Source organism: Paramormyrops kingsleyae, chromosome 7, assembly GCF_048594095.1.
Source record: "Paramormyrops kingsleyae isolate MSU_618 chromosome 7, PKINGS_0.4, whole genome shotgun sequence".
Lineage (NCBI taxonomy): Eukaryota > Metazoa > Chordata > Actinopteri > Osteoglossiformes > Mormyridae > Paramormyrops > Paramormyrops kingsleyae.
Genome location: NC_132803.1, coordinates 2,045,557 through 2,065,000, shown reverse-complemented (window position 1 = coordinate 2,065,000; position 19,444 = coordinate 2,045,557). Strand labels below are relative to the sequence as shown.

The 19,444-nt window shown below is 41.0% G+C and overlaps 1 protein-coding gene across 46 annotated transcripts in view; it reads left to right on the top strand.

The window, feature by feature from the left end:
- The window catches only part of LOC140592059 (uncharacterized), a 19,765-nt gene extending 1,041 nt beyond the window's left edge, over positions 1-18,724 (top strand). Inside the window, exons 2-19 of one of the 46 annotated variants that reach the window (XM_072713965.1) lie at positions 192-248; positions 1,588-1,617; positions 2,949-2,987; positions 3,751-3,780; positions 3,906-3,965; positions 5,251-5,280; positions 6,171-6,200; positions 7,211-7,240; positions 8,308-8,337; positions 9,285-9,314; positions 10,318-10,347; positions 11,529-11,558; positions 12,683-12,712; positions 15,070-15,099; positions 15,341-15,385; positions 15,935-15,964; positions 17,414-17,440; positions 18,585-18,724. In XM_072713965.1, coding sequence (XP_072570066.1) covers positions 192-248; positions 1,588-1,617; positions 2,949-2,987; positions 3,751-3,780; positions 3,906-3,965; positions 5,251-5,280; positions 6,171-6,200; positions 7,211-7,240; positions 8,308-8,337; positions 9,285-9,314; positions 10,318-10,347; positions 11,529-11,558; positions 12,683-12,712; positions 15,070-15,099; positions 15,341-15,385; positions 15,935-15,964; positions 17,414-17,440; positions 18,585-18,589 — 593 coding nt within the window. In that variant the 3' untranslated portion in view covers positions 18,590-18,724. The other 45 variants (XM_072713964.1, XM_072713976.1, XM_072713970.1 and 42 more) reach the window with 45 other exon arrangements.
- Positions 18,725-19,444: the final 720 nt, after the last annotated feature.

Below are 19,444 nucleotides of genomic sequence, written 5' to 3'. Positions count from 1 at the left end.
ATGCTCAGGTAGGCTGTGGCATTTAAACGATGCCCAATTGGCACTAAGGGGCCTAAAGTGTGCCAAGAAAACATCCCCCGCACCATTACACCACCACCACCAGCCTACACAGTGGTAACAAGGCATGATGGATCCATGTTCTCATTCTGTTTACGCCAAATTCTGACTCTACCATTTGAATGTCTCAACAGAAATCGAGACTCATCAGACCGGGCAACATTTTTCCAATCTTCAACTGTCCAATTTTGGTGAGCTCGTGCAAATTGTAGCCTCTTTTTCCTATTTGTAGTGGAGATGAGTGGTACCCGGTGGGGTCTTCTGCTGTTGTAGCCCATCCGCCTCAAGGTTGTGCGTGTTGTGGCTTCACAAATGCTTTGCTGCATACCTCGGTTGTAACGAGTGGTTATTTCAGTCAAAGTTGCTCTTCTATCAGCTTGAATCAGTCGGCCCATTCTCCTCTGACCTCTAGCATCAACAAGGCATTTTCGCCCACAGGACTGCCGCATACTGGATGTTTTTCCCTTTGCACACCATTCTTTGTAAACCCTAGAAATGGTTGTGCGTGAAAATCCCAGTAACTGAGCACCAACAACCATGCCACGCTCAAAATTGCTTAAATCACCTTTCTTTCCCATTCTGACATTCAGTTTGGAGTTCAGGAGATTGTCTTGACCAGGACCACACCCCTAAATGCATTGAAGCAACTGCCATGTGATTGGTTGATTAGATAATTGCATTAATGAGAAATTGAACAGGTGTTCCTAATAATCCTTTAGGTGAGTGTACATTAATAACAAACATTATAACTGTATAATCACGTAATGTTTGTTATTAATGTATATTAAAGCTGTTAAGGGATGTTAGGATGTTAAAGTGTACTTGCATGCTGCTTATGAATGTTCTATGAATGCATTATGAAGGTGCCCTGAATGTTCTATGAATGCATTATGAAGGTGCCCTGAATGTTCTATGAATGCATAATGAATGCATTATGAAGGTGCACTTAATATAAAGCGTTACCGAATAAACTAAGGCTTGCATGTGCAGCTTTTTAGCGTGGTTTGCCCTTTTAATAATCTTCACTCTGGCGGTGGTGAATTGAGCTCATTGTGGTGCCGGTGGACATGCCGAAGCATGTTTGTTGTGCTCTTTGTGTATGTTATCAGTCTTTTACAATGTTTGCACACAGTTTTTGTCTTGTCTGGGCCTTTCTCGCCGTTTTCGTTTGTGATTACCGGAAAGATAAAATGCTGCCTTGTTACATGCCTAATGGCCATACATCTTTTACATCCCTGTTGGGTTGCGTAGGCTGTTCCACATCTGTTCCTCTTAGCAGGTGTGCCTGTTGTGCCACTTTGGACCAAAAACAGAACCTCTGTCCTTATTCATACCTTCATCAGTTAGCTGGTCGCGAATGTGAATCTCTCTCTGGTGACTCTTATACCAGTTCATGACTCATGGTGCTAATCCTCCTGCCATCGATGAAGAAGCACCATTAATATCTGTGAAAGAGCAATTTGTGTACCATTATAATTCAGGATTGTCTTGCTTTTCTACTGAATTAATACCCATTGTTTCCCTGTACAGCTCAAAACAGCAATGAGGAAAGTGATTCTGGTGAGTTCAATGATAATAAATGTTGATAATAACAAGATGAGCAAACTTTCATACAAGTGCACATATTCTTAACCCAAATATATAATATAATGCACCTGTTACCTTATCCAGTGGTGGAGAAAGTATAATTTACTTGAGTACCAACAGGCATAAATGTACCCCATGGGTCCTTCTACTTAGGTAAAAGTAAGTAAGTACTTGCTTGTAAATATATGTAAAGTATTAAAGTAAAAGTAAATGAAGTTGTAGTCTCTGATGCAACTACTGTATATAATATGACATTAAGTGTATATATACTTAGATACAAAAGTCCAGGCATGGCAGTGCTGTATTTTGTAGTCTAAACATGCAAAACATGAAATGCTAGTTTATTATAAGAGCTTCAGAAATGTCATATTCCGTCGTGTTAACTGAAAGTAGGTTTACATGATTAACCAGATATAATGATGTCTGCTGAAAAGCACATGCAAGCTGAGCATATATCAGGGTGTGCGATGTGATAATATAAATCCATTTATGACAGAAAAACATCTATTATTTTGGATGATATCTATTGTTTGTTTTGTTGTGTTATACACGGAACAGATGCAAGCGGAAAATTAGCATGAACGCCCAAATTGTCATTTTCCAATCTGAGGTCGCATGCAAAATAGATCTCAGGCATGCAGACACTGCACACCATTTCACAGTGCTCTCTGATCTTTATCGCACATGCTCCAAAAGTTCATGGTTTTCAATTTACCTTTTTATGCTTTATACATTAAGATTTTATATTTTCTAATGTACTTCATTGCAAATTTGCACAAAGGTCCTAAATGAATGAAAAAGTTGAGCAAATACCTTGTTGAGTAAATTATTTTAAATATAATAAGAAATAGATCTTTCCATGTGGTCAGTTTATGTAAAACATTTATTCATTGAATTTACAGAAAATGAGTGAAATATGTATCATTATTGGGATATGAGACTAGATATCCAACTACCTTTCCTTGTTGTCATCCGAATAACAAAAACACAATACTAAGTAGAAATGTAGTAGAGTAGATAGAATAAATATTTGCTGTAAGATGTAGCAGAGTAAAAGTCAAAAGGATCCATGGTTAAATCTACTTAAGTACTAATATTTTAAATTTAAATACAGAATCAAAGTAAATGCACTTCATTACTTTTCACTATTGAATTTATCATTATCTCCTCATAAAAAGAGTTTACTAATTGCTGATGTGGTTGAAATTTAATATTAACCTGAATTGGGAGAATGGTAGTGTAATTCATGCTCAGTCTAAATCAGTTCTGTCCTGGTGTCTCATGCAAAGATGATTCTTTCTCAGCATCATCTGTTCCCGAATACCCGTTCCCAGCTGAACCAGGTGAGCAGATAAGGTTGACAATAATTTCGGCTTAACACAGAACTAGCTGTCATGGTATAGACCACGGGTGTCAAACTCCAGTCCTGGGGGGCCGGAGCCCTGCACATTTTTGGGTTTCCCCTCTTTTAACACTCCTGATTCAGCTCCTTGTGCTAATTACCACACAGCTCTTGAGCTGAATCATTTGTGATGGAACAGGGATAGAACTAAGCTACACAGGGCTCCGACCCCCCAGGACTGGTGTGAACTAAGCTACACAGGGCTCTGCCCCCCAGGACTGGAGTGAACTAAGCTACACAGGGCTCTGCCCCCCAGGACTGCAGTTTGACACCCCTGGTATAGACAAAAAACGTATATTTCGTTTATAATAGTAACCCAGTTTGTTTACAGGACAAGTACCAAATTAGTAGGACACATTTGTTTTACAGCATTACGCATACAGGTTACAAAGGAAAAGTTTAAAAAAATAATTGAATTAGTTAAACCTTTGAATGGACCATAGGGTTTCGGGGTTTTGGCGTGTGGTTATGGAAAATGGATTGGACTGGTCTGCCTTTGGGGCCCAATTTGATATGATTTCTTGTGCCGCAAAATGTCAAGAGGTGCAAGTTAGAGTGACACTCAGATATTTACATTCCTGACCCACAGAGTCACACACCAGGCCGGTTAGAGGGACAGTCACACACTTACCTTCCTGCAGCAGTGTGTCTAATGTTGTTGTTATTGCTGTTGTTAAATTAATACACATTGTTTCCCTGTACAGATGAAAATGGCGATGGCGTAATTATTTATGGTGAGTACAATGATATTAAATACTGATAATAAGAAAATACTTTCACACAATCACCTGAATTGGGATAATGCTAATATAATTCATGCTCATTCTAAATCACTTCTGTCCTGGTGTCTCATCCAAAGATGATTATTTCGGATTCCTGACATCAACTGTTCCCGAAGCCCCGTACCCAACTGAACTAGGTGAGCAGATAAGGTTGACAATAATTTCGGCTTAACACAGAAGTAGCTGTCATGGTATAGACAAAGAACTTATATTTCGTTTATAATAGCAACCCAATTTGTTTACAGGACAAGTACTAAATTAGTAGGACACATTTGTTTTCCAGCATTAAACATACATCAGAGCTACCAGGTTACAAAGGAAAAGTAAAAAAAAATAATTAAATTAGTTAAAACTTTGAATGGACCATTGGGTTTCGGGGTTGCGGTGTGTGGTTATGGAAAATGGATTGGACTGGTCTGCCTTTGGGGCCCAATTTGATATAATAATAATAATAGATACTTTTATTAATCCCCATGGGGAAATTGTCTTTATGCCTCCCTCAACTTGCTCTTTGTAGAGTAAGTTGTCCGCGAAGGGCAGCCACCCATAGCAGCGCCCATATGCTTTCCATCCATCACCGGAACCGCTTAATCCCAACTGGGGTCACAGAGCCTATCCCAGGAACAAGGGCCACAGGCAGGAACCAATCCTGGGCAGTCGCCAACACACTCACAGGGCCAATTTAGACTCACCAATCAAGCTACTCGGCATGCTTCTGGACCGTGGAAGGAAACTGGAGCCCCCAGCAAAAACCCACGTAGAGAGCATGCAAACTCCACACAGAAAGGACCCATAGCCTTGCTATGAGGCAGCAGGACCCAGGACCTTCTTGCTATGAGGCAGCAGGACCCAGGACCTTCTTGCTATGAGGCAGCAGGACCCAGGACCTTCTTGCTATGAGGCAGCAGTGCTAACCACCCCGATATGCAAGTTAGAGTGACACTCAGGCATTTACATTCCTGACCCACAGAGTCACACACCAGGCCGGTTAGCGGGACAGTCACACACTTACCTTCCTGCAACAGTATGTCTAATATTGTTGTTATTGCTGTTGTTAAATTAGAATTTAGTGACCAGTGGTCATTGTCAACACACCACAGCACACAACAATGAAACGTGTCCTCTGCATTTAACCCATATGTGACATTGTGACATAGCAGGGGGCAGCTAATTCAGCACCCGGGGAGCAGTGCTTGGGGGCGGTACCTTGCTCAGGGCACCTCAGTGGTGCCTTGCTGGTCAGGGATTCGAACCTGCAATCTTTCAATTACAAGTGCGCTTCTCTAACCATCAAGCCACCACCGCCCACAAAAATTTGATCAGAATTCGAACTTTTTAGGATTCGATCCGGAGTCCAGAACGGATTAAGTTTGAGAACCGAGGTACCACTAATTAATTAATACCCATTGTTTCCCTGTACAGCTGGAAGCAGCGATGAGTCAAGTGATTCTGGTGAGTTCAATGATATTAAATACTGATATTAGCAAGAAACTTTCACACTATCGCAGAGATTCTTAAACCATATACACAGTAACATGTGCTTGTTATCCAGTGGTGGAGGAAGTACTTAGGCAATTTAGTTAAGTTAAAGTAAAAACTAGGAGAATGTGCTTTAGTATAAGTCGAAGTACCCCAGTAAGTACTTGCTTGGAAAGATATTTAAATTGTTAAAGTAAAGTACTTGAACTTGTAAACCCTGATGCAAATGTACATCATAGCATTAAGTGCGTCTAATGTACATATATTTTGTTGAATACAAGAGTCCAGGCATGGCAGTGCAGTATTTTGTAGTCTAAACATGCAAAATATGAAATGCTAGTTTATTATGAGCTTCACAAATGTCATATTCCATTGTGTTAACTGAAAGTAGGTTTACATAATTAACCAGATACAATGATGTCTGCTGAAAAGCACATCCAAGCTGAGCATATACTGTCAGCCACAGAAATTAATGATACTGTATTGACATATGGGGCAGGCTCTGCAATATGAGGATTATATCACGCGATGACAGAAAAAAAGTCTCATTTCAAGCGATATCTATTGTTTATTTTGTTGTGTAGCACCAGGCCAGCTACAGGGACAGTCACAGGCTTACATTCCTGACCCACAGAGTCACACACCAGGCCAGCTACAGGGACAGTCACAGGCTTACATTCCTGACCCACAGAGTCACACACCAGGCCGGCTACAGGGACAGTCACAGGCTTACATTCCTGACCCACAGAGTCACACACCAGGCCGGTTAGAGGGACAGTCACACACTTACCTTCCTGCAGCAGTGTGTCTAATGTTGTTGTCATTGCTGTTGTCAAATTAATAACCATTGTTTCCCTGTACAGCTGGAAGCAGCAATGAGTCAAGTGATTCTGGTGAGTTCAATGATATTAAATACTGATAATAGCAAGAAACTTTCACACTATCGCAGAGATTCTTAAACCATATACACAGTAACATGTGCTTGTTATCCAGTGGTGGAGGAAGTACTTAGGCAATTTAGTTAAGTTAAAGTAAAAACTAGGAGAATGTGCTCTAGTATAAGTCGAAGTACCCCAGTAAGTACTTGCTTGGAAAGATATTTAAATTGTTAAAGTAAAGTACTTGAACTTGTAAACCCTGATGCAAATGTACATCATAGCATTAAGTGCGTCTAATGTACATATATTTTGTTGAATACAAGAGTCCAGGCATGGCAGTGCAGTATTTTGTAGTCTAAACATGCAAAATATGAAATGCCAGTTTATTATGAGCTTCACAAATGTCATATTCCGTCATGTTAACTGAAAGTATGTTTACATAATTAACCAGATACAATGATGTCTGCTGAAAAGCACATCCAAGCTGAGCATATACTGTCAGCCACAGAAATTAATGATACTGTATTGACATATGGGGCAGGCTCTGCAATATGAGGATTATATCACGTGATGACAGAAAAAAAGTCTCATTTCAAGCGATATCTATTGTTTATTTTGTTGTGTAGCACCAGGCCAGCTACAGGGACAGTCACAGGCTTACATTCCTGAGCCACAGAGTCACACACCAGGCCAGCTACAGGGACAGTCACAGGCTTACATTCCTGACCCACAGAGTCACACACCAGGCCAGCTACAGGGACAGGGACAGGCTTACATTCCTGACCAACAGTGTCACACACCAGGCCAGCTACAGGGACAGGGACAGTCACAAGCTTACATTCCTGAGCCACAGAGTCACACACCAGGCCAGCTACAGGGACAGTCACAGGCTTACATTCCTGACCCACAGAGTCACACACCAGGCCGGTTAGAGGGACAGTCACACACTTAGCTTCCTGCAGCAGTGTGTCTAATGTTGTTGTCATTGCTGTTGTCAAATTAATAACCATTGTTTCCCTGTACAGCTGGAAGCAGCAATGAGTCAAGTGATTCTGGTGAGTTCAATGATATTAAATACTGATAATAGCAAGAAACTTTCACACTATCGCAGAGATTCTTAAACCATATACACAGTAACATGTGCTTGTTATCCAGTGGTGGAGGAAGTACTTAGGCAATTTAGTTAAGTTAAAGTAAAAACTAGGAGAATGTGCTCTAGTATAAGTCGAAGTACCCCAGTAAGTACTTGCTTGGAAAGATATTTAAATTGTTAAAGTAAAGTACTTGAACTTGTAAACCCTGATGCAAATGTACATCATAGCATTAAGTGCGTCTAATGTACATATATTTTGTTGAATACAAGAGTCCAGGCATGGCAGTGCAGTATTTTGTAGTCTAAACATGCAAAATATGAAATGCTAGTTTATTATGAGCTTCACAAATGTCATATTCCATCGTGTTAACTGAAAGTATGTTTACATAATTAACCAGATACAATGATGTCTGCTGAAAGGCACATCCAAGCTGAGCATATACTGTCAGCCACAGAAATTAATGATACTGTATTGACATATGGGGCAGGCTCTGCAATATGAGGATTATATCACGTGATGACAGAAAAAAAGTCTCATTTCAAGCGATATCTATTGTTTATTTTGTTGTGTAGCACCAGGCCAGCTACAGGGACAGTCACAGGCTTACATTCCTGACCCACAGAGTCACACACCAGGCCAGCTACAGGGACAGTCACAGGCTTACATTCCTGACCAACAGAGTCACACACCAGGCCAGCTACAGGGACAGGGACAGGCTTACATTCCTGACCAACAGTGTCACACACCAGGCCAGCTACAGGGACAGGGACAGTCACAGGCTTACATTCCTGACCCACAGAGTCACACACCAGGCCAGCTACAGGGACAGTCACAGGCTTACATTCCTGACCCACAGAGTCACACACCAGGCCAGTTACAGGGACAGTCACAGGCTTACATTCCTGAGCCACAGAGTCACACACCAGGCCGGTTAGAGGGACAGTCACACACTTACCTTCCTGCAGCAGTGTGTCTAATGTTGTTGTCATTGCTGTTGTCAAATTAATAACCATTGTTTCCCTGTACAGCTGGAAGCAGCAATGAGTCAAGTGATTCTGGTGAGTTCAATGATATTAAATACTGATAATAGCAAGAAACTTTCACACTATCGCAGAGATTCTTAAACCATATACACAGTAACATGTGCTTGTTATCCAGTGGTGAAGGAAGTACTTAGGCAATTTAGTTAAGTTAAAGTAAAAACTAGGAGAATGTGCTCTAGTATAAGTCGAAGTACCCCAGTAAGTACTTGCTTGGAAAGATATTTAAATTGTTAAAGTAAAGTACTTGAACTTGTAAACCCTGATGCAAATGTACATCATAGCATTAAGTGAGTCTAATGTACATATATTTTGTTGAATACAAGAGTCCAGGCATGGCAGTGCAGTATTTTGTAGTCTAAACATGCAAAATATGAAATGCTAGTTTATTATGAGCTTCACAAATGTCATATTCCGTCGTGTTAACTGAAAGTATGTTTACATAATTAACCAGATACAATGATGTCTGCTGAAAAGCACATCCAAGCTGAGCATATACTGTCAGCCACAGAAATTAATGATACTGTATTGACATATGGGGCAGGCTCTGCAATATGAGGATTATATCACGTGATGACAGAAAAAAAGTCTAATTTCAAGCGATATCTATTGTTTATTTTGTTGTGTAGCACCAGGCCAGCTACAGGGACAGTCACAGGCTTACATTCCTGACCCACAGAGTCACACACCAGGCCAGCTACAGGGACAGTCACAGGCTTACATTCCTGACCCACAGAGTCACGCACCAAGCCAGCTACAGGGACAGTCACAGGCTTACATTCCTGACCCACAGAGTCACACACCAGGCCAGCTACAGGGACAGTCACAGGCTTACATTCCTGACCCACAGAGTCACACACCAGGCCGGTTAGAGGGACAGTCACACACTTACCTTCCTGCAGCAGTGTGTCTAATGTTGTTGTCATTGCTGTTGTCAAATTAATAACCATTGTTTCCCTGTACAGCTGGAAGCAGCAATGAGTCAAGTGATTCTGGTGAGTTCAATGATATTAAATACTGATAATAGCAAGAAACTTTCACACTATCGCAGAGATTCTTAAACCATATACACAGTAACATGTGCTTGTTATCCAGTGGTGGAGGAAGTACTTAGGCAATTTAGTTAAGTTAAAGTAAAAACTAGGAGAATGTGCTCTAGTATAAGTCGAAGTACCCCAGTAAGTACTTGCTTGGAAAGATATTTAAATTGTTAAAGTAAAGTACTTGAACTTGTAAACCCTGATGCAAATGTACATCATAGCATTAAGTGCGTCTAATGTACATATATTTTGTTGAATACAAGAGTCCAGGCATGGCAGTGCAGTATTTTGTAGTCTAAACATGCAAAATATGAAATGCTAGTTTATTATGAGCTTCACAAATGTCATATTCCATTGTGTTAACTGAAAGTATGTTTACATAATTAACCAGATACAATGATGTCTGCTGAAAAGCACATCCAAGCTGAGCATATACTGTCAGCCACAGAAATTAATGATACTGTATTGACATATGGGGCAGGCTCTGCAATATGAGGATTATATCACGTGATGACAGAAAAAAGTCTCATTTCAAGCGATATCTATTGTTTATTTTGTTGTGTAGCACCAGGCCAGCTACAGGGACAGTCACAGGCTTACATTCCTGACCCACAGAGTCACACACCAGGCCAGCTACAGGGACAGGGACAGGTTAACATTCCTGACCAACAGTGTCACACACCAGGCCAGCTACAGGGACAGTCACAGGCTTACATTCCTGACCCACAGAGTCACACACCAGGCCAGCTACAGGGACAGTCACAGGCTTACATTCCTGAGCCACAGAGTCACACACCAGGCCAGCTACAGGGACAGTCACAGGCTTACATTCCTGACCCACAGAGTCACACACCAGGCCGGTTAGAGGGACAGTCACACACTTACCTTCCTGCAGAAGTGTGTCTAATGTTGTTGTCATTGCTGTTGTCAAATTAATAACCATTGTTTCCCTGTACAGCTGGAAGCAGCGATGAGTCAAGTGATTCTGGTGAGTTCAATGATATTAAATACTGATAATAGCAAGAAACTTTCACACTATCGCAGAGATTCTTAAACCATATACACAGTAACATGTGCTTGTTATCCAGTGGTGGAGGAAGTACTTAGGCAATTTAGTTAAGTTAAAGTAAAAACTAGGAGAATGTGCTCTAGTATAAGTCGAAGTACCCCAGTAAGTACTTGCTTGGAAAGATATTTAAATTGTTAAAGTAAAGTACTTGAACTTGTAGACCTTGATGCAAATGTATATCATAGCATTAAGTGCGTCTAATGTACATATATTTTGTTGAATACAAAAGTCCAGGCATGGCAGTGCAGTATTTTGTAGTCTAAACATGCAAAATATGAAATGCTAGTTTATTATGAGCTTCACAAATGTCATATTCCATTGTGTTAACTGAAAGTATGTTTACATAATTAACCAGATACAATGATGTCTGCTGAAAAGCACATCCAAGCTGAGCATATACTGTCAGCCACAGAAATTAATGATACTGTATTGACATATGGGGCAGGCTCTGCAATATGAGGATTATATCACGCGATGACAGAAAAAAAGTCTCATTTCAAGCGATATCTATTGTTTATTTTGTTGTGTAGCACCAGGCCAGCTACAGGGACAGTCACAGGCTTACATTCCTGACCCACAGAGTCACACACCAGGCCGGCTACAGGGACAGTCACAGGCTTACATTCCTGACCCACAGAGTCACACACCAGGCCAGCTACAGGGACAGTCACAGGCTTACATTCCTGACCCACAGAGTCACACACCAGGCCAGCTACGGGGACAGGGACAGTCACAGGCTTACATTCCTGACCAACAGTGTCACACACCAGGCCAGCTACAGGGACAGTCACAGGCTTACATTCCTGACCCACAGAGTCACACACCAGGCCAGCTACAGGGACAGTCACAGGCTTACATTCCTGAGCCACAGAGTCACACACCAGGCCAGCTACAGGGACAGTCACAGGCTTACATTCCTGACCCACAGAGTCACACACCAGGCCGGCTACAGGGACAGTCACAGGCTTACATTCCTGACCCACAGAGTCACACACCAGGCCGGTTAGAGGGACAGTCACACACTTACCTTCCTGCAGCAGTGTGTCTAATGTTGTTGTCATTGCTGTTGTCAAATTAATAACCATTGTTTCCCTGTACAGCTGGAAGCAGCAATGAGTCAAGTGATTCTGGTGAGTTCAATGATATTAAATACTGATAATAGCAAGAAACTTTCACACTATCGCAGAGATTCTTAAACCATATACACAGTAACATGTGCTTGTTATCCAGTGGTGGAGGAAGTACTTAGGCAATTTAGTTAAGTTAAAGTAAAAACTAGGAGAATGTGCTCTAGTATAAGTCGAAGTACCCCAGTAAGTACTTGCTTGGAAAGATATTTAAATTGTTAAAGTAAAGTACTTGAACTTGTAAACCCTGATGCAAATGTACATCATAGCATTAAGTGCGTCTAATGTACATATATTTTGTTGAATACAAGAGTCCAGGCATGGCAGTGCAGTATTTTGTAGTCTAAACATGCAAAATATGAAATGCTAGTTTATTATGAGCTTCACAAATGTCATATTCCGTCATGTTAACTGAAAGTATGTTTACATAATTAACCAGATACAATGATGTCTGCTGAAAAGCACATCCAAGCTGAGCATATACTGTCAGCCACAGAAATTAATGATACTGTATTGACATATGGGGCAGGCTCTGCAATATGAGGATTATATCACGTGATGACAGAAAAAAAGTCTCATTTCAAGCGATATCTTTTGTTTATTTTGTTGTGTAGCACCAGGCCAGCTACAGGGACAGTCACAGGCTTACATTCCTGAGCCACAGAGTCACACACCAGGCCAGCTACAGGGACAGTCACAGGCTTACATTCCTGACCCACAGAGTCACACACCAGGCCAGCTACAGGGACAGGGACAGGCTTACATTCCTGACCAACAGTGTCACACAACAGGCCAGCTACAGGGACAGGGACAGTCACAGGCTTACATTCCTGAGCCACAGAGTCACACACCAGGCCAGCTACAGGGACAGTCACAGGCTTACATTCCTGACCCACAGAGTCACACACCAGGCCAGCTACAGGGACAGTCACAGGCTTACATTCCTGAGCCACAGAGTCACACACCAGGCCAGCTACAGGGACAGTCACAGGCTTACATTCCTGACCCACAGAGTCACACACCAGGCCGGTTAGAGGGACAGTCACACACTTACCTTCCTGCAGCAGTGTGTCTAATGTTGTTGTCATTGCTGTTGTCAAATTAATAACCATTGTTTCCCTGTACAGCTGGAAGCAGCAATGAGTCAAGTGATTCTGGTGAGTTCAATGATATTAAATACTGATAATAGCAAGAAACTTTCACACTATCGCAGAGATTCTTAAACCATATATACAGTAACATGTGCTTGTTATCCAGTGGTGGAGGAAGTACTTAGGCAATTTAGTTAAGTTAAAGTAAAAACTAGGAGAATGTGCTCAAGTTGAAGTACCCCAGTAAGTACTTGCTTGGAAAGATATTTAAAGTACTTGAACTTGTAGAGCTTGATGCAAATGTATACCATAGAATTGAGTTCAATTCAATTCAATTTTATTTATATAGCGCATTATCACAACATTACATTGTCTCAATGCGCTTTACATTTCTGCCTCGTAAGGACCCCCCAGTGAGTAAGCCAAAGGCAACGGTGGCAAGGAAAAACTCCCTAAGAGGAAGAAACCTTGGGAGGAACCAGACCCAAAGGGGGAGCCCATCCTCCAGGGGCCGGCAGATGAGTCAAACAAACAAGATGATATGACTAAGCTAATACAGGGGTTGAAATATATGTCTCAATGCAGCGGCCGATCGGTGCAGGCACGGGGTTCTTGTAATGTACATATATATATACATATATATACATATATGTAAAGTGCGTGTAATGTACATATATTTTGTTGCGTGGCTCAGTGGGCTAAGCTTTTGTGCCTGTAATCAGAAAGTCGTCAGTTCAAACCCAGCCTCAACATGTCTGTGGGTCCTTGAGCAAGGCCCTTAACCCCCAGCTCCCTGGGCGCCCCAACAAGTGGCTGCCCTTCGCAGACAGCTTACCCTACAAAGAGCAAGTTGAGGGAGGCGTAAAGACAATTTCCCCACGCGGATCAATAAAGTATCGAGAGAAAAAAAAAAAAAATATATATATATATATATATATATGAGCTTCAGAAATATGATATTCCATTGTGTTACTCGAAACACAATTCCTTTGTTCTTTCATTATCAGTTAAGTAGATAAAGGGCCTGCAGTTGATTTGAGGTGTCATGTTCGCATTTGGAAGATTAAGGTGTGAACATAGAACATGCGGTCAAAGGAACTTAGTATACAGGTGAAACAGGCCATTCTTAGGTTGCGAAAACAGAAAAAAACTATTTGAGAAATTGCCACAACATTAGGAGTGGCAAAATCCACAGTTTGGTACATCCTGAGAAAGAAAGAAAGAAAGAAAGAATGAAAGAAAGAAAGCATTGGTGAACTCAGCAACGCAAAAAGGCTGGACGTCCACGGACGACAACAGTGGTGGATGATCACAGAATCATTTCCATGGTGAAGAGAAACCCCTTCGCAACAGCCAACCGAGTGAACAACACTCTCCAGGAGGTAGGCGTATCAATATCCAAGTCTACCATATATATCCAAATACAGAGGGTTCACTGCAAGATGCAAGCCACTCATAAGCCTTAAGAATAGAGAGGCTAGATTGGACTGTGCAAAAAAACATCTAAAAAAGCCAGCAGTTCTGGAACAGCATTCTTTGGACAGATGAAACCAAGATCAACCTGAATCAGAATGATGGGGAAAAAAAATTATGGAGAAGGGCTGGAACAGCTTATGATCCAAAGAACACCGTAAAACATGGTGGAGGCAGTGTGATGGCTTGGGCGTGCATGGCTGCCAGTGGCTGCCAGTGGCTGGACTTTATTAAAGCAAAGAAGTGAAATATTCTGAAATGGCCAAGTCAGTCACCTGATGTCAACCGCATTGAGCAGGCATTTCACTTGCTAAAGACTAAACTACAGGCAGAAAGACCCTCAAACAGCAACTGAAAGCTGCTGCAGTAATGGCCTGGCAGGGCATTAAAAAGGAGGAAACCCAGCGTCTGGTTATGTCCATGAGTTCAACACTTCAGGCAGTCATTGCCTGCAAAGGGGTATTAGAACTGAACATTTTATTTGCAGTTATATTAATTTGTCCAATTACTTATGAGCCCCTGAAAGGAGGGGATTGTGTAGAAAAATTACTTTAGTTCCCCACATTTTCATGCAATGTTTTTGCTCTACCCACTGAATTAAAGCTGAAAGTCTGCACTTCAACTGCATCTGACTTGTTTCTTTTAAAATTTATTATGGTAATGAACTTTGTCCAAATATTTATGGTCCTGACTGTAGATCTTTCCATGTGCTCAATTTATATAAACTGTTCATTCATTGAATTTACAGAAAATGTGCTTTATAGTGATATGTATCATTATTGGGATATGAGACTTTGGTCATATCGCAAAGCCCTTTGTGTGTGATTAAGTGAAACTTACCAGCTAATGACCAGCTACAGGGACAGTCACACACTTACCTTCCTGTAGCAGTTTGTCTAATTTTGTTGTTATTGCTGTTGTCAAATTAATACCCATTGTTCCCTGTACAGCTGGAAGCAGCAATGAGTCAAGTGATTCTGGTGAGTTCAATGATATTAAATACTGATAATAAGAAACGCTCACGCTATTGCAGAGATTCTTAAACCTCTGACGACTGCAACCCGCATCAAGTAACCGGGCTTTACTTTGATCAGAAATCTTGGCATCATCGGTCCCTCACTACCTTTCCCTGTCGTTATCTAACTAAAAATGTAATGTAATTCATGCTCAGTCTAAATCAGTTCTGTCCTGGTGTCTCATGCAAAGATGATTCTTTAGCAGACTCTGCATCATCTGTTCCCGAAGCCCCGTTCGCAAATGAACCAGGTGAGCAGATAAGGTTGACAATAATTTTGGCTTAACACAGAACTAGCTGTGATGCTATAAACAAAAAACTTATATTTCTTTATAATAGTAACCCAGTTTGTTTACAGGACAAGTACCAAATTAGTAGGACACATTTGTTTTACAGCATTAAACATACATCAGAGCTAACAGGTTACAAAGGAAAAGTTTAAAAAAATAATTGAATTAGTTAAACCTTTGAATGGACCATAGGGTTTCGGGGTTTTGGCGTGTGGTTATGGAAAATGGATTGGACTGGTCTGCCTTTGGGGCCCAATTTGATATGATTTCTTGTGCCGCAAAATGTCAAGAGGTGCAAGTTAGAGTGACACTCAGATATTTACATTCCTGACCCACAGAGTCACACACCAGGCCAGCTACAGGGACAGTCACAGGCTTACATTCCTGACCCACAGAGTCACACACCAGGCCGGTTAGAGGGACAGTCACACACTTACCTTCCTGCAGCAGTGTGTCTAATGTTGTTGTCATTGCTGTTGTCAAATTAATACCCATTGTTTCCCTGTACAGCTGGAAGCAGCGATGAGACAAATGATTCTGGTGAGTTCGATGACATTAAATACTGATAATAACAAGAAACTTTCACACTATTGCAGAGATTATTAAACCATATATACAGTAACATGTGCTTGTTATCCAGTGGTGGAGGAAGTACTCAGGCAATTTAGTTAAGTTAAAGTAAAAACTAGGTAACTGTGCTCTATTATAAGTTGAAGTACCCCAGTAAGTACATGCTTGGAAAGATATTTAAAGTGTTAAAGTAAAGTACTTGAACTTGTAGACCTTGATGCAAATGTATATCATAGCATTAAGTGCGTCTAATGTACATATATTTTGTTGAATACAAGAGTCCAGGCATGGCAGTGCAGTATTTTGTAGTCTAAACATGCAAAATATGAAATGCTAGTTTATTATGAGCTTCAGAAATGTCATATTCCATCGTGTTAACTGAAAGTAGGTCTACATGATTAACCAGATACAATGATGTCTGCTGAAAAGTACATCCAAGCTGAGCATATACTGTCAGCCACAGAAATTAACAATATATTATTGACATACGGGGCAGGCTCTGCAATATGAGGATTATATCACGTGATGACAGAAAAAAATCTAATTTCAAGTGATATCTATTGTTTATTTTGTTGTGTCGCAAATCAGACTTTTATACACAGCACAGATGCAAGCTGAAGGCCCAAATTGTCACTTTCAATTCTGCGGCCGCATGCACAATAGGTTTCACGTATAAGTACACCGCACAACATTTCACAGCACTCTCTGATCTTTATCGCGCATGCTCCAACATTTTACGGTTTTCAGTTAAGTTTTATCATTCATACATTGGGATTTTATATTTTCTAAAGTACTTCATTGCAATTTAACACATAGTATTCTCTGCACAAGTGCAACACTTGCGTATCCACTCTGCGTATGCGTACACGGAAACGCTCATTCTTTTCCGGTCAAGCCGCGACATTTGCACAAGCGCACAATGTGTTGCATGTATATTTTTCTTAATAATGATTTTAATTATTATTCTGATATTCCCGGCACACGTACCACGGCAGTGAGGTTCGTGTCCGTTTCTCTGTGTTTTACAAATTGAGAGCCAGTTCACAGGGTTGCCGACTTTGGTCAGCTGGCTGGCGTGAGATTATCAATTGGAGACAAGTCTGCACACGCATTTACATGTATGTAACAGTTTTATAACCCTGTAAATAGCCTGTAGGGTTTGCAAACTACCCCAGCGCATCCAAAGCATCCATGTTGGTATTTAAAGTGGTGGCTAGCGAATTGACCGTGAGCAGTGTGTCCCGAACTGCGCAGCAGGCGTTCGTCCGCGGAGCAGCATAGTGACGTCAAACGTGTCATAAACGTTCGGGCGGACACGTTCGCTAGTACCCGTGCGGAGAATGGATGATGTCGTTCATGCGGCTGTTTTACTGTTACATGTGTTGCTAAATTGTTGGCCATTGCTTTTCCTCTCTATAGTTGATGCTTCGGGGGACAATGGTGGAGGTGAGTGTGATCAGAATCGCAGCGTCTCTGAAGTATATATGTAAATGGTCACTTTCCTGGATAGAGCGGCAATTTGCAGATTTAATTTCACTATGTCTTATTCATGTTTCACCAATTGTATCAATTTATTTTATATTTAATATATTTTTAGCATTTATTTAGCCATTTCTTCTCTTTCAGCCAATTCTATATTTATTGCATAAATGCATACCTCTTTAGTGGTTTTGTTTTGTTCTGTTATCCTGTTAGATGTTATAGTCTGCCTCCATTATTTGGGCACATTACACGTAGCTTCTATGGTTTTTGTGTATTGTTGGATTGCTTGGATGAGTGGCATTTTAGGTGTTTCGATTGTAGCTAGATGTCTAAGTTGATGTGTATTTTTCTTCTCGGTACTACAATAGCTGTAGGTGGTGAGTACTGTATATCACAGATTTATGACAGGCACGTGTACAAAGCTATTTCTTGTTGTTCAAGCTAGCAGATTGTTATGGTTTGAGGTTAGTGGTGCCCAAGTTTTATTCTCAAATTTTCACATTCACGTGTATCTGCTCCACCTAAGCCTTGCGAATGTGAAGGCGGTATCCAAACCAAAATACCGGCATCCCACGCTTGTTGTTGTTTGGTTGTTCATCTTCTTCCTCCTCCTCTATTTTTTAAACCAAAAATAACCTTAAATATTCAAGGTACAGGATGCACGTACACTTACACATATTAAATAACACTAAGATTTATGTACTGTGTGGTTTTATGTAATCCAAATCATTTGCAGTATTGTTTATATATTATTCACTTATGCATCGTCCAACATATATTATCAGTTAATTGTTGACGGCCAACTTGCGAATAACTGAAACTGTGAATGTCAGATTCGCGAATCGGGATGGGTGACTGTATTAGACTAATAGTGGCTGATAATAAAGAGAGCGACTTCCATTTTAAAAGAGCTGTCATCTCCTTTATTGAAATGACTCATGCATTCGGCAAAATGTGTTTATTTGCTCTCTGGATGTGGGCTTTCTGCACTGACAGCATTCTGTGGCCGATTGTCCGGGCACATGTGTTTGTTTTTGTCCAGATGTCACTTGGAGGAGACGGCCACCTTAAGTTGTGTAACATATTTTCTGTTTTGTTTTTTTTCTAGCTTAAGATGACAAGATGCTCCTCCCTGCTGTTTTGCACCTGTCTTGCACATTAATTTCAATCGTGAATTTCACCAGGAAACCATTTTTTACTCTTTCCTGTAGTCACTTAATAAACTCAATAAAATAGCAATGAGCAATACCTTGCCTTGTATTGGTGTTTGTAATTACGAGATGCTGCACTGTAAGTACTGCTAAGGAAGGGTGATGAAGCGTATCTAGTTTCTATTCGGCCCTGTTTACGCTTGGTTGAAAGATGCATCTTGGGCAACCAGATCACAAGCAGACAGTTGAGACACATAGCCGTTTACACCTGTATCTATCAAGTTTCTCCAGTGTGTCCCGCAGACCTCTCGTGTTGAGATTTCCTTAATGCCTACGTCCCTTCTGCTAGAAGGTCAAATGGCCCTGCGCACAGTTATTATGATGTCCTTGTCAGGGACACCTCATGACGCATTAGTGTTTACACTACAAAAGATATGTGGTGAAATGCATCCCAGACCACTGTGGAAACTAGTTTGAGTGATGGGAAATGTCAGCTCCTCATCCTGTTCTTCACTGGTCAACTGGACACAGCGGAGATGCGTGATGGACGCAAGTGTAAAGGACGACGCATCTCCCAAGACCCATTTTAAAACCAACAGGGCCTATTCTGGTCCCAAACGTTTTGCAGCCATAAATTGTGTACAAGTTCAGATGAGGGCTGCACAATTAACCATTTTTAAATTGCAATATCAATTCATACCTGTATGCAATCTCATTTTTATATGACAACAATTCTGCAGTATTTGCATTAGTGGGAAGCTAATTAATTGCATCAAACCAAACCCTCCCTTTCTCTCTCTAAACAGTATCAATAAAT